The sequence below is a fragment of the Balaenoptera physalus genome (assembly GCF_965194825.1).
Source record: "Balaenoptera physalus genome assembly, chromosome: 6".
NCBI lineage: Eukaryota > Metazoa > Chordata > Mammalia > Artiodactyla > Balaenopteridae > Balaenoptera > Balaenoptera physalus.
The window spans coordinates 99,105,768-99,122,476 of NC_138885.1; the positions used below are offsets into that span (position 1 = coordinate 99,105,768).

General features: G+C 43.1%; 1 protein-coding gene and 1 long non-coding RNA gene across 14 annotated transcripts in view; one reads left to right on the top strand and one right to left on the bottom strand.

The window, feature by feature from the left end:
• The window catches only part of PLEKHM3 (pleckstrin homology domain containing M3), a gene marked incomplete at its 3' end in the record, with an annotated part of 187,702 nt that overhangs the window by 140,630 nt on the left and 30,363 nt on the right, over positions 1-16,709 (bottom strand). For all 13 annotated transcript variants that reach the window (XM_082467053.1, XM_082467059.1, XM_082467058.1 and 10 more), the window contains one exon: positions 1,385-2,320. In XM_082467053.1, coding sequence (XP_082323179.1) covers positions 1,385-2,320 — 936 coding nt within the window. The remainder of the gene's footprint in view (positions 1-1,384; positions 2,321-16,709) is intronic.
• Positions 1-16,709, top strand: part of LOC309663464 — a 142,627-nt gene that overhangs the window by 61,509 nt on the left and 64,409 nt on the right. The gene's annotated exons all lie outside the window — the stretch shown is intronic.

Consider the following 16,709-nt stretch of genomic DNA (forward strand, 5'->3'; position numbering starts at 1 on the left):
CCTTAGTTCAAAAGCATTTTCCAAAAGTAGCTGGCTGACTTAACACAAGGTCACTCATGCCTGCAGACATACGGCCCTCACTAGTACAGCTTCTTTATCGGCTCGGGGTTGCTGGTCTCTCCCATCCCACCCTGCAAGTGTCTGCTTCCCAGTTACCGAGGCCCTCCAGACAAAGCAGGGATGATTTACTTAATCTCCCCTTTGGGTAAATTATTTTTCAATAGTAAAGACGATCATCATAACTAACTTAAATTCAAAGTTTCACTGTGCCACCACTATTTGGCTTTTCAATGCAGGAACAAGCACGAAATTGAAAATTTGGTCTTGACTGGTGGCGCGTTTCCTGTTCATTTCTAAACGACATACTTAAATCTGATACACTTGAATTGAAATTTTCCAAATCAGGCTTCCAATTAAAGCTACCTTCATGGTAAATGTCTTGTGACAAACTGTGGGGTTTGGTAACTGAAATAACTTGATTTCATTTACAGGAGATATATAGACTTGGTTTAGTGCGGGTTGTCTTCTTTCTGGTTTACTGTCTGGGGGAAGGTGAGAGGAATGGTGAGTAGGGGAGAGAAGCAGTAATAGGGTTTTAAGAACTAACAGATGACTGCCTTGGCCTCCACCTTGTGTCTCACCCTCCACAGCAGTTCCAGTAGCCTCAGCCTTCCCCAGGATGAGGCACCGGCCCATCGTGACTCAGAGGTCACCTGCTGAATCATCTTAGCCCTGCTCTGAGCCACCTCCAGGTTTTCTGTCAAGGCTGACTTTCTGGATTCTACCTTAACAGGGTTTGACAAGGTCATGATCAATGACAGTTACTGACTACAGACATTTTCCTTGCCTAAGGAGTGCTAGTAGTCAGCTTTGGGCTTGAATGTCTCTTAGGAGACAATCTGTGACATCCACGTTCCCAGTGACCTTTATTTAAGAAGGCAGAGGAAATGTCATCACAGCAGACTCAGGAAGCCTAAATTCTAGCCTGGTATGCTTCAGCCAATTCATTCTGATTCAGTGGGTAGATCAGAGCTGCTTCTACTTACTTCACCAGCATGGCATGAAGACGGACGGATGGTTTAATATAGCAAACTCCTAGGCCGCGATAGTGAGAGGCCCACGCACCGCGATGAAGAGTGGCCCCCGCTCGCCGCAACTGGAGAAAGCCCTCGCGCAGAAACGAAGACCCAACGCAGCCATAAATAAATAAATAAATAAAATTTAAAAATATATATATATAGCAAACTCCTTAAAGGAGAGATGCCTTCTAAACAAGAGGTAGCTAGCTAGGACTGGTCTCCTGAGGGGATTTTTAAAGGGAATTCCAATTGTGGGATTCAGGATTGTTCTTTAATGAGCTTTAGGCTGAAAATTTGTTTCATACCTGCACATTTGAAACTCTGAGCAGTGAGTCCTCGTTCCAAAGACAAAGTCGTCAGGATGCTGAGGAAGCTGGTGGTCACAGACTGGCGTTTGTTCTTCCTGAGTTCATGCCCACCCATCTGATCCTTGGCTTTGGTCCTCAGCGTGACCTGCAGGTTTTGTTCTGAACTCCTTGCCGCGTTGGCAGCTGTTTTCAGAGCCTCCATCCACTCCTGGGCCCTCTGCCGGGTCTCAGCACGGAGGCGGAGGACATCTTGGGGGAAAATGACTTGAAAGCAAGAGTCACAGTCATCCAGCGTGTCCATCTGGACGGCCAGACACACATCCACATCGTAGCTCAGCAGGGGATCCTCGTCCAGCTTGCCGGGCTGAAAAGCCATCAGGTAGGCCCTGCTCAGGACAAACGTAAATGCCTTCCAGTTGTTTTGGATGGTCAGCCTGTACAGCGTCCCCGATTTGAGGATGTTTTGGTACTCTTTGGGGCTATCCAAGACAGGGGATGGCACGAGCAGCTCGCTGGACTTCTTCTGCAAGCAACGATTCTGTGCACAGTCGACATGATGACCGAGCCCCGGTGAGTCAGCCAGCTCCCCTGGCCGTCCCCCGTAAGCAGGCGCGGCGGCGTGCACACCTTCCCAAAGCTTCTGCCCCCAGTCCAAAGCCTCCCATGGCGACTCTGCCTTCAGCTGCAGCTGAGTGTTGTCATACAGAACAGTATCCACCAGCCTGGCCTCGAGGTTGCCCAGAACAGATATGCTCTGGAAGTGTGACAGCTGGTACGTGGCATAGAGGTTTTGATTCCCACTGCTGTCGAGGCTGTAGAAGTATAAGCTGTAGGGGGAGAGTTCTGCGTAACAGCTTTGCCAGTAACTGTCATGGTCCTTCCGAATCTCCAGGTAACCCTTTTTCAGAATGTTTGGGAATGCCTGCTTGTGTTCTAGAAAGAAAGGAAAAAAAATAAAAAGAAGCAACACATTAATCCATTAATTTGAATGAACTGAATGAGATGAAAAGGTGGGTGCCAGAAACCAAACAGATCAGGGGTTGACATGCTTCTGGCTCAAGAGTAAGTACTGGGGAGGGGGGTGTTGGGGGTTCATGGTCAACGTGACATGCAGAAGTCTGTTCGGAAGACAGAAACACCGAATGACTGGGACCATGCCATGTGGGCCCATGAAACAACTGCGCTTTGCCAGGATTTCTTGTTTTTTAGATAACGTTCTACAGAGTACCAAATACGAGAGAGAGAATGTTCCTCCTGCCACCTGACCTAACTCCCTGCTAATACTCATCTTTCTTTAGGTAGGTAAAGCCAGGAAGGGCCAATGGAAAGACCAGAGCATGAAGTGCACTGCACTTCTCACAAACTCCTGTTTCTCAGATGCCCCCATCAGTCTTCAAGGCCAGGCCATGAGCCTTCTGGCTCATAACCAGTTCTCCAGCCATGCCTCGACTACTCACTTCTTAGATCTCTGCTTAGATAGCAGTTCCTCTCACCTCTGAGCCGGCTTACGCTGTTCCCTCGGCTTGCAATGCCCCTTTCCCACCACTTCCACCAGCTGGGACACACTTACCCTTCACTCAGCCATCCTCTCTTCCAGAAAGGGAGTTTGTCCTGACTCTCCCAACCCCACTCCCTCGCCTGCACAGACACATCCCCGGGTCACTATCAGGGATCCTTACTATATTATTCCTCTCTAATGGGCTTTCATCAGGCTGTATTATAATACAGTTTATAATTTTTAAATTATAAAAATAATTTACAATTTTTAAAGAAGTGTGTCTTCGCTACTGGTCTGTAAGCTCCACTGAGGACAGGGGCAAGGCCTGTCCTGTCATCCTTGTATCACAGCACATAGTGTAATGCCTGATACACAGTAGGTACTTAGTAAGTACTTGTTGAATTAGAATAGAAATAAAGCTTCTACTATAATGTCCAGCATATAATAGGTATAATTCCCTTCCCTTCTCTTCCCCTGTGTTTCACAAGTTCATCTGGTCATGCCATCTTTAATCAATGATTAGCTGCAACAGACACAAATTTCATACTTTAATAAAAGGGGACTGTCACTTGGGAGATGTCCTGATACTTTCGTCAGGCATGAAAATGAGGGAGCTCTCCTCCCTAGTAGAGCTTTTCATTTCTGAGATGTTTCTCAATCTTTTTGCTGACACACGTCAGAGACAGTCATAAACTAATTGAGTCACTCCCTGAAGAAGAGAAATCACATTCCCAAAGGGTATGATTTCTGATCTTGGCTGGAGAAAAAAAAAAAAAAAAAGAGTAACACAGATCTAGATCTTAAAATAGCAAACCAAAAGAGAAAATGAGAGAAATGCGGCAGAGAAAAGCCAGTTTTACCTGCTTTACATCTCTGCTCCTGACATTCATTTGTATTTCTGTGGTAATTCAAAAGCCATTAATTTCTTGCAACCCACACTAATCCCTTTGCAGAGAGAGATAATGGATGCCTATTCTCCGTTTTCTTTTCTGATAATGCAGTAAGAGAGGCAGTGCTGTTAGACACTGATGCCGCCTCTCCTCCTCTCATTTCCATCAGGTGCCGATGACAGTTCAACCTTTTCCATAATAAGACCCATAACCTCGCGTCCCTCCATCCCCATCCCTCCTGTGACCCAACAGCTCAGGCATGCATCCCCGAATAAAATAAAAACCATCTCTCTTGCTTTTAGCTAGGAATTTTCCTCTCCTTTTCTTTCCTCCCTGAGAGCTTTTTACAACAGCTTCCACGAATTAGAAATTCTAACTATAATTGGACCCAAGCCAGAAGCAAACCTCACTCCTTTCCGACTGTATAAGCTAGGGTGGCAGATGCCAGCTTGGGTGGACTGAATAGAAGTCTAACACGGAGTCTCAAAAGTTCCCCCACCTTCTTGCTGCAGAATAAGGTAAAGAATGCACTGTGTTTCAATATTTTCTCCCCACCTCGGCTCAGCCCTCTCTAAATAGGTATGTTAAACTGAGATAGAAAAGAGGGGTGTTAATCATAGGAAATGGCCCATCCTTATAGGCTGCACTTTGTAGTCTAATTTCTTGGAAAAGAAGAGAACAGATGTGATCAGGAAACTATTCTCAGCATGTATTCCTTTCTGGAGGGCCTGTTTATATCAAACCTTATTAATATGTTGTGTGTGAAGTATTAATTATCTGACTGTAGAGGGCTGGAGAACTACCATTTCTCTTTAATCTCTAGCTGCTACTTTCTACTGAATCTGAAGTTTATTTTGAATATTTTTGCTACTGATAAATCAGAAGTTATATACTTAAATCTAAGCTTTCGTTAATTTACTACAGTTCAACTTTTGTTTCCCCAGACCATATCATCTCATCACATACATTCTTCTAAAGTGTTCCATTTCACGAATGAACAATATTATCTCTGTCTTAATTAATATCATAAATGGTTCAGGTAGAACAGCTGACAAAGATTATCGCTGTTTCCCCAGTGAAAATAGAGAAAGGTGATCAAAATGAATCACTGTGTCCGTAAATTTCACACTGAAACCATAAGAGAGTAATTCCCCTGTGAAAAAGAGCAAGCAAAAACAAAAACATAAACAAAAAGAACTTGAGAACTCTTTGCTCCCCCATTGCTTTCCACTGTGGCTAGTTACAAAGACCTGGGTCAGTTCCTCCTCAACAAAGACCCCTTTTCCCTCTCCTCCTGGTCCCACAGTACCCAGCGCAGTGGCTTAAGGACAAAAATTGCTACTGATTGAAGAGGAAGAGGGGATTTTTCCCCCTCATGAACCTGATTCATTTCTGTACTGCCAACCCACCGAAGAGTTCCTCTTTTGCCATTATTTCCTCTTTCTGTTTTCAAAAAAGTTCCCATTCTCAGGCCACCATCTTAATCAAGATCTTAAATGGGCTCCCATTTCAAGTCCTCCCCCCGCACCCCGCCATGTCACACTCAGTTACCGGGGTAACCTTTCTGGATCACTCATAACCTTTCCCATGCCCTCCTCATCAGCCCAAAGCCCCGCACAAGTTTCCTGGTGCTACACAATAAAGTCCAAACTCCTTAGACTGGCCTTAACACATTTTCTCATGGAAAATTTCAAACACAGTCAAAGGCATGGAGAAGAGTAAAATGGACACCTGTGGGCTCACCCCTTAGCTTAAAAGTCATCAGGTTTCCGCTATTCTTGTTTCCTCTCTCCCACTCCTTTCCAACTCTTGCTTTTTATTGTTTTTTGTTTGTTTGTTTGTTTTTGCTGGAATACTTGAAAGCAAACTGCAGACATTTTATCATTTCTACTGTAAATATTTCAGGCTGTATCTCTAACAGATAAGAATATATATATATACCAGTTTCACACCTAAAACATGAATAATTCCTTATCTAATACCCAGTCTGTATCTCATTTTCCCAGATTCTCTCAAAAAATTTCTTTATACAGATGGTTTGCTCGATTTAGGTCCACACCTTGATTTGGTTGGTAGGTCTTTTAAGCCTCTTTAAATCTATAACAATTCCCTCTTTCTCCTTTTTTTTCATGCCATGTATTTATTGAAGAAATTCATTCCTTTGTCCTGTAGAATTTCTCACATTCTGGATTTGGCTGAGTGTATCCTCACTGTATCAGTCAAATGCTCCTGTTTCCCACGTTTTCCATCAACTGCTATTTACTTATTTTACTATTATTTTTTAAAATATTTATCTATTTATTTGGTTGCACCGAGTCTTAGTAGCGGCAGGCAGGCTCCTTAGTTGCAGCTCGCCAGCTCCTTAGTTGCGGCGTGCATGTGGGATCTAGTCCTCTGACCAGGGATCGAACCCGGGCCCCCTGCACTGGGAGCAGAGTCAACCACTTCGCCACCAGGGAAGTCCCTCATCTGCTATTTAGATCTCAAGATCCAGTTAGTTTTGTTGTGTGTTTTTTTTATGCAAGAATATGTTACAGGTGGTTGTCCTACTTGCAGGGATATGGAGATTGATTAGGAGGTTCAGAGGATGTTAGCCCGACCCCTCCGTGTTGAATTTCCCCAGGGACCTTTCACACTGCAGCCACTCTCTTCCACTCCCCACACTCCAGCCAGGGGACTTGCTGTGGCTTCCACTACTGGCCCCTCCCGACCTCAGGCATTTTCTCTCACTGTTCTCCCTGCCTAGATTTCCCTGCATCTCTGCTTGCCCATGTTTTCATCATACGTGAGAGCTAGTATAAAATCTCACCTTTTCCTGAAGCTTTCTTTGTCCCCTTTAGTTGAACACAACTGTCCTCTTCTGAAGCCCCATGGCTCTATGGCTACACCACCCTGATGACTCGTATTTCAGATACTATTTCACACTCATCAAATATGTACTAAGTTATATAATAAAAGTAGTCCCAGAAAATCAATAAGAAATGATTAAAAAAAGTTTCTGCCTCCACATCCCGGCACCCACAATCCTTCTGCCCAGACTGTAGAGCGTTTGATAGGAAGCCTTTAGACAGTATACATGTGTAATAATAATATTATAAATAATAATTAGGCATGTTCACATATATTAGCATATGTAATTAAAATGTGCTTCCATTTGGGTTACTTTATGCAATTCTGTTTTTTTAAAAACCACCATGTCCCAGATCACAATAAATGAAACATTTAGGTAAACATTTAATTTACCAAGAAAGTCTGAACTGCCTGAGTCAGCACCATGAAGGACATAAGAATAGGACTTCAAAGATCAGACAATAGTTTAAAATCAAAGATAAAGAGCAACGTTTTAACATTTTCAAAGAACTCAAAAGCCTATGTGGTGTCAGTGTTCCAAATCAAAATTATCTAGGCAAATTTAAAGGAAACATTTAAGTTCTTACAACAAGATGAATAAATGTGAAAGGAAGCCGAAGTAGAGAGTGAATGGAGTACCATGATGCTACAGAACCACATTCTGTCCTAGACAAGCCCAAAAGGACTGCCTCTCAAAGTTCAACAGATTTATTACATTTCCTTTGCCCTTCATCATCTTTCTTTTCAGTTTCTCTACAGGTTATCTAGGCTATTGTTAGCTAAAAGGATAGATGATTTTAAGATCTGAAAGCCTAGGAAACAGGACTTACAACTACACATGGGCTCAAAACTAAGGGAGCAAAGCAATTTGACACACATTTACTGAGTACCAACTATGTGCAAAGTAGAACACTAAGCTTTATTGGAGATCCAAAGATGACAGACATCCTCAAGGTGCTTACAATTCAGTTTTGGCAAATGACTCTAATAGGAGGCTTCCAGATCAATGATAAAGGAGGAACCATAGCGTCACTTCAGAACAAAGACACTTCTATGATTTGGCTCTTCTTCATGAATGGCCAGTGCCAATGACCTGTACTCAACTGCTACTGTCTCTTGACTTCCAGATCCCATCCCCAGCCTCCCAGACTACAGTGCCACTTGGTTCAACCTCACCTCACAGCTCTGACCCAGGTGCTGCCAGCACTACATGACAGCCTAGAGCATGGGAGAATGTGACTAGACTCCCTCAGATACAGACAACCTGAGAACCGTCTACTCACCGGCCAGCCCCACTTACTCCTCCAAGACTGCACGCTTCTCTGGGGTTAGTTACAACCTCTAGGCTTCAGGTCTCAGCCCTAATCCTCAACTCCAATTTCTGGGCTTCCCCTCTTACTGACTGGCCTGCTCTTAGCTCCACGCACCCTTGGAGTAACAGCCCCTTCTGGCACTGTCTGACGCAGAGACAGGAGGCAACTTTCACTGACTGCTACTGACTGCCTGGAACCCTGTACCGAGAAAGATGCTGAGGCCACATCCAGACTCAGTGGGGAAAAAGCACCATGATGTCACTGAGGTGGGAAAAGATACATGTTATGCATTTGCCATCTGGTTTTAGGATCTTTATAAACATAGGTCCTTCCCCTCTTTGATTCCAGAGACCTAATTCTCTCTTCCACAACAGTAACAGCCTAGACCTCTTAGACCTCTTCATCACAAAGTACTTTCCAACTTCCAATGAGGTACTCCTTCATTGTTCTCACTCCTCCACCTCACCTACCTTCCACTTCATCCTTATAAGGACCTTTAAACATGAAGCCCTTCCACCTCACCCCTTAAAGTCTCTTCCTTGTTTCACTGGACTCCTTCCTCTAGACTCTGTAGTCAATAGTTAAAACTTGTTTGCTCAGACTTCCCAGATTTAATCACCAACTCTGGATCATTACCATCATCTATTTAAGACCAGCATGCTCGAGGAAGACACAGAAGTATTAACACAGGTATGTTAGTTCACTTCAACTGCTATAACAAAATACCATAATCTGGGTACCTTGTAAACAACAGAAATTTATTTCTCACAGCTCTGGAGGCTGGAAGTCCGAGACCAAAGTGCCAGCTTTGGTACTGGTGAGATCAAGCTTCCTGGTTGATAAAAGGTCGTCTTTTTGCTATAACTTCACATGGTGTTAGGGGCTAGGGAACTCTGTAGGGTCTCTTTTATAAAAGAGACTAATCCCATTCATGAGGGCCCCACCCTCATGACCTGAGCACCCCCAAAGCCTCCACTTAATTCCATCGCTTCAGGGGTCAGAAGTTTAACATATGAATTTTGGGGGGGTACACAAATATTCAGACCAGAGCACCGGTCAAACATAGATTCATGTTGCTCAACTTCTTTTATAGCTTTAATCCTGACAATTCATTCTTTTATTCATCTCATGGATCCCAAACACAATCCCAGAACAATATTTCCACATCTTTTTTAGTCTTTTCAAACTGTAAATTCCACCATCTCTTTGTGTACCATAGGGAGCTCCTTTACATATACTATACTTGGTTTCACTTCAACATTACACTAACCAATATCCTATACAAGTACGACAGAGCACAGTGGTTAAGACCACATGTGCTAGAGCCAACTGGTCTAAGTTTAAATCATAATTCTGACCTTACTGGCTGGGTAACCCTGGACAAATTACTCAACCCAAGTCTCAGTTTTATCATCTTTAAAATGGGCTATATTAGCACCTACCTCATTGTACTATTGTGAGGAAGAAATGACTAACTCTCAGAACGATGCCTCACACATCTTAAGTATTCAATAGATGTTTCCTATTTTAGCTTCTGGTCTCAAAAGAAGAAGCTTCTTGCCTCCTTGTTAAAGCTAACCCTTCCACCTCCACTCTGTACCTAATTCTTTCCCTCTTCTTCAGAATCTCTTCCTCTATAACATCTGAAAATTACCCCTCTATGGATCTCTTTTCCTCTTGTCTTCTAATATTCTAAGGTTTGTTGTGTCTATTCAAAATTATTCACTTGAACCTACATCTTCTATGGCTCAATCTGTTTCCTTCCTTCAGATTCCAGATTCTTCTAACGTCTCTACTTTCTGTCCCGCACAATCTGGCCTCTGATTATTGCTCTGACCTCCCCTCACATCATCTCACATTTCTTCTCTCGCTCCAGCCAAAAGCCTCTCATGGGTTTTGAACAAGCCGAGCACTTTCTGGCCTCAAGGACTCTGAAGCTCCTGTATCCTAGGTTTGGGACATCTCCCCCCAGCTCCACTGATTTATTCAACTCCCTCAGCTTTTCACCTCAAAGGTGCCATCCTCAGTGAGGCCTTCATCCCTCAGCACCTCAGTTAAAGGGCCCCCCTCAGTCCCTCTCTATCTTACAACATTGTTTTATTTCGTTCAAAGAACTGCTCCTTGAAGACAGAGACCTGAATGTCTCTCTCACTTCGTATTCCCAGTGGCTGGCTCTATAAGTATTTGTCGAATGTATGCACCAAGGACTAAGCTAGAATCGTGGAAACGCCAAGTGAATCAGACAGATCCTGTCAACAGTTTATAGCCCAGTGACAGCCCTCCTTTCTCTTCACAAGTCCCACTTTTCTCTTTTACCACAGTCACCCTAATTCGAGTCCTCATCACCTCACATCATGATGACCGCAGAGCCTTCTCATTTCCATCCCTTCAATTCTTTCCATCTACCAATCCACCCCACGTACTGTTAGGGCCTGAGGGGACCCAATAAATAGCATCACTTTTCTTCACCCAAGTTCTAAACCAACTGAGATTGATAGAGGGTAGTCAGACGCATAGAAATCAAAACATGAGCCAGCTGGAGGACAGAGCTTAGGTGTGTAGCACGCCAGAATTCCACAGACTCACCAGTGAGTCACCCGCAGCACTGGGTCAGCACAGGCTCCCCTCCCAGGGACTATCCGTGAAAGGCTGGTGGGTGGTGGAGCAGGCCTAGAGGAGCGGACCAGAATCAGTGCTTCCTGTAGCGGCTGAGTTACACATGCCTGGTTCCTCTCCTAAAGTTGCCCGTAAGTTACTCCTCCCCGGGGGTGGAGTGTGCAAAGGGAGGGAGAGAGGCCAAGAGCACCATTCTAACTGATGAATCTTTACATGGACACAAAAGCTACAGGGAAGGAGATTCCCTGCAACCCACCCCCCACTACCCTTGGCCCCTGCCGGCTTCCAGACTTTCTGTAAAATATCCTTTTACTCTTGACTCTCAAGAAATTTTCAAGTGCTTCTTGCCAAACATATCATGTTAATTCTCTCTGTCTGGCTTTGAAAGTCCTCCATAAGCTCAGCCCACCGCTCTCCAAAATGAAGTCCTGTTCTGGCTTAGCCTCTGACCACCCCACACAAAGCCTGTGTTCATCTCCACCTCGGCTGTGTGCTCAACCCTCAATGCTCAGCTGGAACATCCTTTCCTCAATGAAGACTTCTCTGACATTCTAGACCACAATCAAGTCTCTTTTCTTCACATTTCTGGTTAACAAAACAATTTTCCAGGTCTATTTGTTTCATGTTATTATTCAACTGTGTTTAAGCCAGAGACTAGGGGGAAATTAACCAAATTTAGGTCTTTGTTCTCATGAGAGGCGCATAAGGGAAGTGAAATTAACAGGATGCACATCAATCGTGACACTGCCACAAATGTCCATAGCAAAGAACATGAAGAGAATGATGCTACAGGAACCAAAGAGGGGCTGTGTTTTGTACATTTTCAATATGGTATATAAGCCCTCACACAGTGCTGGCCACAGTAGTGCTCACAGATATTTGTTAACTTATTCTGGTAGAAATGAACTAGGCCCAAGTGATATCTCTTCTGTGAGTTACTTTGGAGATCTTTCTTTACGGGTAAAAGAGAATATCCCATTTGTTTTCCCTTCATTAACCTAGGGAAAAAGACATATCTGTGCAGGCTCTAGAAGAAAGAGATCCATAACATATCTAGCTATGTATTAGCTAGACACACCAGCTGGGGACCTTTTCCATCTAAGTTCTTTGCGCTATGAGCAACAGTGATAGTGCATAAGTCAACACAGACCTGGTCAATTTCACTTCTCAAGTGTGAACCTGACCAGGAAATCAAAGACCCAACCTCTTAAATTCAGAGGTTTTCTGCCTTCTGTGACAAGGGTAATTTCTAGTGCTTACAGAACTTTTTGACCCAGAAAACATTTCCAAACATCAACTTTCAAATGATGCTCAGTCTTGGCCATCGTGAGCTTCTCATTCTGTTTCGTTAATCTATACGAATTAAGTATAAAAGAATCTCTCATACTTAGGCCACCAGATTTTAAGATAAGTGGCATTCCATTGCTATATCTTTGGGTAACACAGAATCATAGAAACTTAGAGCCAGAAGGGACTAGAAATCTCTTCAGCCCAGCCCTATCTGAAGTAGAACCTGTCAGGTGCCTCCAGCCTATCAACTGTCTCCCCCTTATTTACCAACGGAACCCTAATTTTGTTCAGTTGTGGAGATGGCCTCTCCCCTGCCCCACAAAAAGAATCATGATTTGTTTAACCCAATCAGTAACCGTATCTTCCTTTGCCAGAGATTGCTTTAGGGGAAGGCATGCAACCCAGTTCTGGCTGCAGACGAGGTGCTTTTGGGGTCCTCTGGGAAGAGACCCAGAGGAAGTGCCCTGCTTTCCCTTCCTGACTTTGGCGGCCGATATATATCCTTGGGACTGCTGTAGCCATCTTGCATAAATGAGGGAGAGAAGAGACACTACCAATATACTGAGGATAGCAGAGGAAAAAGATGAAAAGTGCCTGGATCTTGATGACCCTGGGGCCACCAGAGGTAGGTGTCCTTAAGTGTTTACTGCATACAGTGTTTGATATTCACTAAGTGTCCAATAGCTATCTGTTAGATACGTGAAAAAATAAGATGATAAATGGCCTCACTGTTTATGCCACTTTCAGCTATGTTTCTATTACTTGCTTCTAAACGCATTCTAACTGATTTAACAGATTTGGAAAGAGGTTCCAGGAAACAAAATGACTTGGCCAAGGTTATACCACAGAGTGTGCAAGTTGAGAGTGGAACTCCAACCTCTAGACTTTCAATCTAGATGACACTGTGCTTTATCTGTGGTGGAGGGGATGAGGCCTAAGCTTCCTCAGACTTGAGAGGCAGTATTAGAGCGTGGTTATGTGTGGCCTCCAGAATGGGCTTGGCTTGGGATCCTAGCTCCACCACATACTAGCCAGATGGCCTTGGGTGAGGTTACCTTCTCTAAGGCTTGGCTTCCTCCTTTGCAAAATCAGCAAAATATTAATCTCTTAGTCTAACATATTAAACTATTATTAATATTAAATAAGATAATGGATGAATACTTCTTAGCACAAGCACAGGTCTGGGCATAAAGTTAACTCTCATTAAGTGATAGCGCTTATTGACAGTATTAATACTAATAAGCTTCATTCAACTTGACTCAAGCTTTAGGTACGGAAAAATGAAAGAGAGGCCATTTTCACTCTGGAAACAAACAAATAAAACTGTGCTGTCCTGATTTTCCAAGCACCAATACATAGAGTTCAACCAAACACCTTGCATATGCTCATACCCAATATGATAGAAAGTTGTCTACAATACAATTCATTTTATCAAAGAACTGCTAACCTAGTGTGGGAGATGAATGTACAAGCAATTACCTATAATGCGCGGCAGAATAAAATGTGCTATGGAAACATAAAATAAGAGGAAAAAAAATAATTTTAATTTAAAAAAACCACAAGAAACACAGAGAACAAACCAGTGGTTATCAGAGGGGAAAGGGGTCAGAGGAGGAGCAAAATAGGTGAATTAGAAGGATTAGGAGGTACGAACTACCACGTATAAAATAAATAAGTTACAAGAATGTGATGCATGGTACAGGAGATATAGCCAATGTTTTATAATAACTTTATACAGAGCATAATCTATAAAAATAGAAAATAGGTATGTTGTGTACCTCAAGTTAATATAATATTGTAAGTTACTTATACTTCAATTTTTTTAAAAAATGGAAAAATATGGAAAGGTCTCAGGGATGATGTGGCATTTGAACTGGTCCTTGAAAGAAAATGGAGGATTTTGAAAAGTGAAGAAGACAGAGAAGGTATTGTGGGTGAAGAGACATCATGAGCAAAGTCCCAGGAGCTTGAACGCACACGGCACATTCAAAACTAGCACACAGATGGGGTGAAGAAAGGTGCAGGTGATAAGCTTGGAAAGGTGGGAAAGATATCTGGATGCTTTAGAAAATTTACACTTGATTTTGTAAACAATGGGGAACCATGATTCATTTTTGAGAACAGAGTAGCACCAAAAGATCTGTGTTTTAAGAAAGTAACTCCAGCAGTTTGTGAAATTAGTAACTATAGTTCTCCTTAGCCAAGAAAGATAAAACACATTAACAGAACAACCGCAAAAAAATGCCAGACATTTCATTTTCAGAGTTCCCATATACATTTGTTAGGAATCAGGATGCGGGCTGGCAATGAGGCATGTTGGGTTTCCGAAAAATATAACCAATGGAAACTATACAACCATATAAAATCAACTTTCTGTGACCTATTTTAGCAACTTCTTTGCACTGACTAATCTTGCTGAAGGGTGAATCATAAATGCAGCAGAGCCCATGTCCTGGTGACCTCACTTGTTCTAAGCCCGTAGGAATATTCCCACCTCTACTGGCTCCAAGTCTTTTGAGAAACATCATAATTGAAAAAGCAGTCATTTTAGTATAAGTCCCAAATTTGGCTTTCTTTCTTTTTTTTTTTTTTTTTCTCTAGTGAAAGATGGGGAAAAAGGGAATCAAAACAGAGTAACATAGAACTCCAGATAAAGAAACCATACTGCCATGGTTTTTCTAGCCCTACAGAAAAACTCTGCTTGAGACCTTCTCCTAAAGTACTCAGCACAAGAAAAACAGGCAGAGGGATGGTACCAGGTCACCAGAGAGTGAAACCGACTGAAACAAAAGCCCAGTTGACCACTGCCCTTGCCAAGCAGATGAAAATGTGAACACAGGGAGGGAAAAGTCAGTCAGATTCGGGCAGTCTGCTGAGTTTCAGAGCTCCATAGCTAATGCCAAGGAGTTCTTCTAAAACTTTTTTATTTGAAAAATTGCAACAGCAGTTCATCTAGAAGTGGAGTTACAAGGCACGTGGAAATCCTTCTGTGTTAACTAATTTCAACCATACCTATATTCCCATCATGACCTTCCATTACCTCTCTGACTATAGTAATTGGCTCCCACACAACCATAAGTCAAGGTCAGTTCAACGACATCCTAGAATAATCTCATTTTAGAGTTGGGAAAGATTACAGAGATAATTTAACCTGCTTCACGGGTTTACAAACCAAAGGCAGTAGACAAGTGATTTTTCCAAACCTACATGGTGAGTTAGGGGTAGAGCTACGATACAATGCTTGCAAGTCCTTGATGAGTGTTCTTTCCATATAGCCTCACCTTCCTCTACCGTGTGTATATACTTAGAGGGATGAAAGAGAGAGAGAGAGTGTGTATATACCTATTTTTCATATTGATAACATATCTAGTGTCCACATGTTCTTATGGTGTTTTATGTTCTTACCTTAATATATGTTTATATTTGGATTGTAATTCTATGGTGTTAGGACCCCATCTTTTTTATCCCACAGGAAATTCCCTGCTGCCTCTGGCTGTTATCATTACTTAGTGAACAAGAACAGGGTAACAGCAGTGCAAAGGGGGAAAGGGTTAAGACAGATACTAGTCAGGAGCATGTCTGTATAGAATGAAGATTAGTGCTAGGACTAAAAAGGAGCCATTTTGGTTGTGGGATCAGGCTCCTCCCTCAGGGCTAGTTCCCAGTCACACCTTGCAACAGCTGCCTAGGGCATGGCAGACCCTGGGATGGCAGGAGCAAGGGAGCTGGCGCTGAGGAAGCTTTGGGCTCCACCACCTACCTGAGGTTCTCTAGAAATAGCTGCCTTTGAAATGAGGTGATGGATGTGTTATTTAATGGACGGGTACATCCTTTCGTAACGTATACATATATCAAATCATCATGATGCACGCCTAAAATATCGTACAATTTTGTCAATTATACTTCAACAAAGCTGAAAAAAATAAAAAAGAACTGCTGTTGCCATCTCGCCTTAGATCTACTCCTTCCCCATCAGTTTACGACCTAACCCTTTTGTTAGGACTATTCTATCCTCAGGTAACGCAGGTAGTCTTAACTACATTGGATTCAAGCTATACTCCATCCGCCTAGTAGGATCCACTGGCAGTACCCTAGCACTTAGCATAGTCTGTCTTCCTGAGGCAATGAAATCTCTAGAATGCATTCACAGGCTTCTGAGTAAGACTGAAAAAGGAAGCCAAAGATGGGGTAAAACTCTGAAGCCTTCTTTCCGTGGTCACAAACCCAGAGGGGTCGGTTCACTTACGCTTTTCTGTATGGATAACACTCAAGAGTATGAAAGGCAAAGTTACAGTCTTCCTCTTGCAGATTCATGGGTCCCCTAAAGGACTGTGACCAGCTCTGCACTGTTCATGTGGTAAATGTGTTAAAGGCAGGAAACAATCCTTGCTTAGCTAGACTGCTTGGGTGGGTCTCAGTTTTCCTAACCAGTGATTCCCTGAGGGAGTAATTTTAGTTGATGAACGTTATCACCCAGGTCTGTTTCCTCCACACCACTTCCTACCCTTTACTCCCACAGGGACTGACTGCCAACAAGGCTTCTATAGTGGAGGGTTCTGGGGACTGAGAACTACTGGCTTCCAAAGTAGGGGTCCAGCTCCAGCTTAGTGGTTAAGAGCATGGAGTCTGAAGAAAGGGTGCCTGGGTCCAAACCGAGGACCCACTTGTTAGTAGCTGGGGGACAGGAAGCACGTTACTTAAGCTCTCAGTGTCCGCATCCTTAAAAAGGGCTCAATAAAAATACCTATATCACAGGAGTGTTATAGGAATTAAATAAGCTGCTATCTGCACAGCACTTAAAATAGTGAACTAAGTGTTTGCTGCTGTTATTGTTATTTTTTCCCTTCTCTTTCCACCTGGGCTCT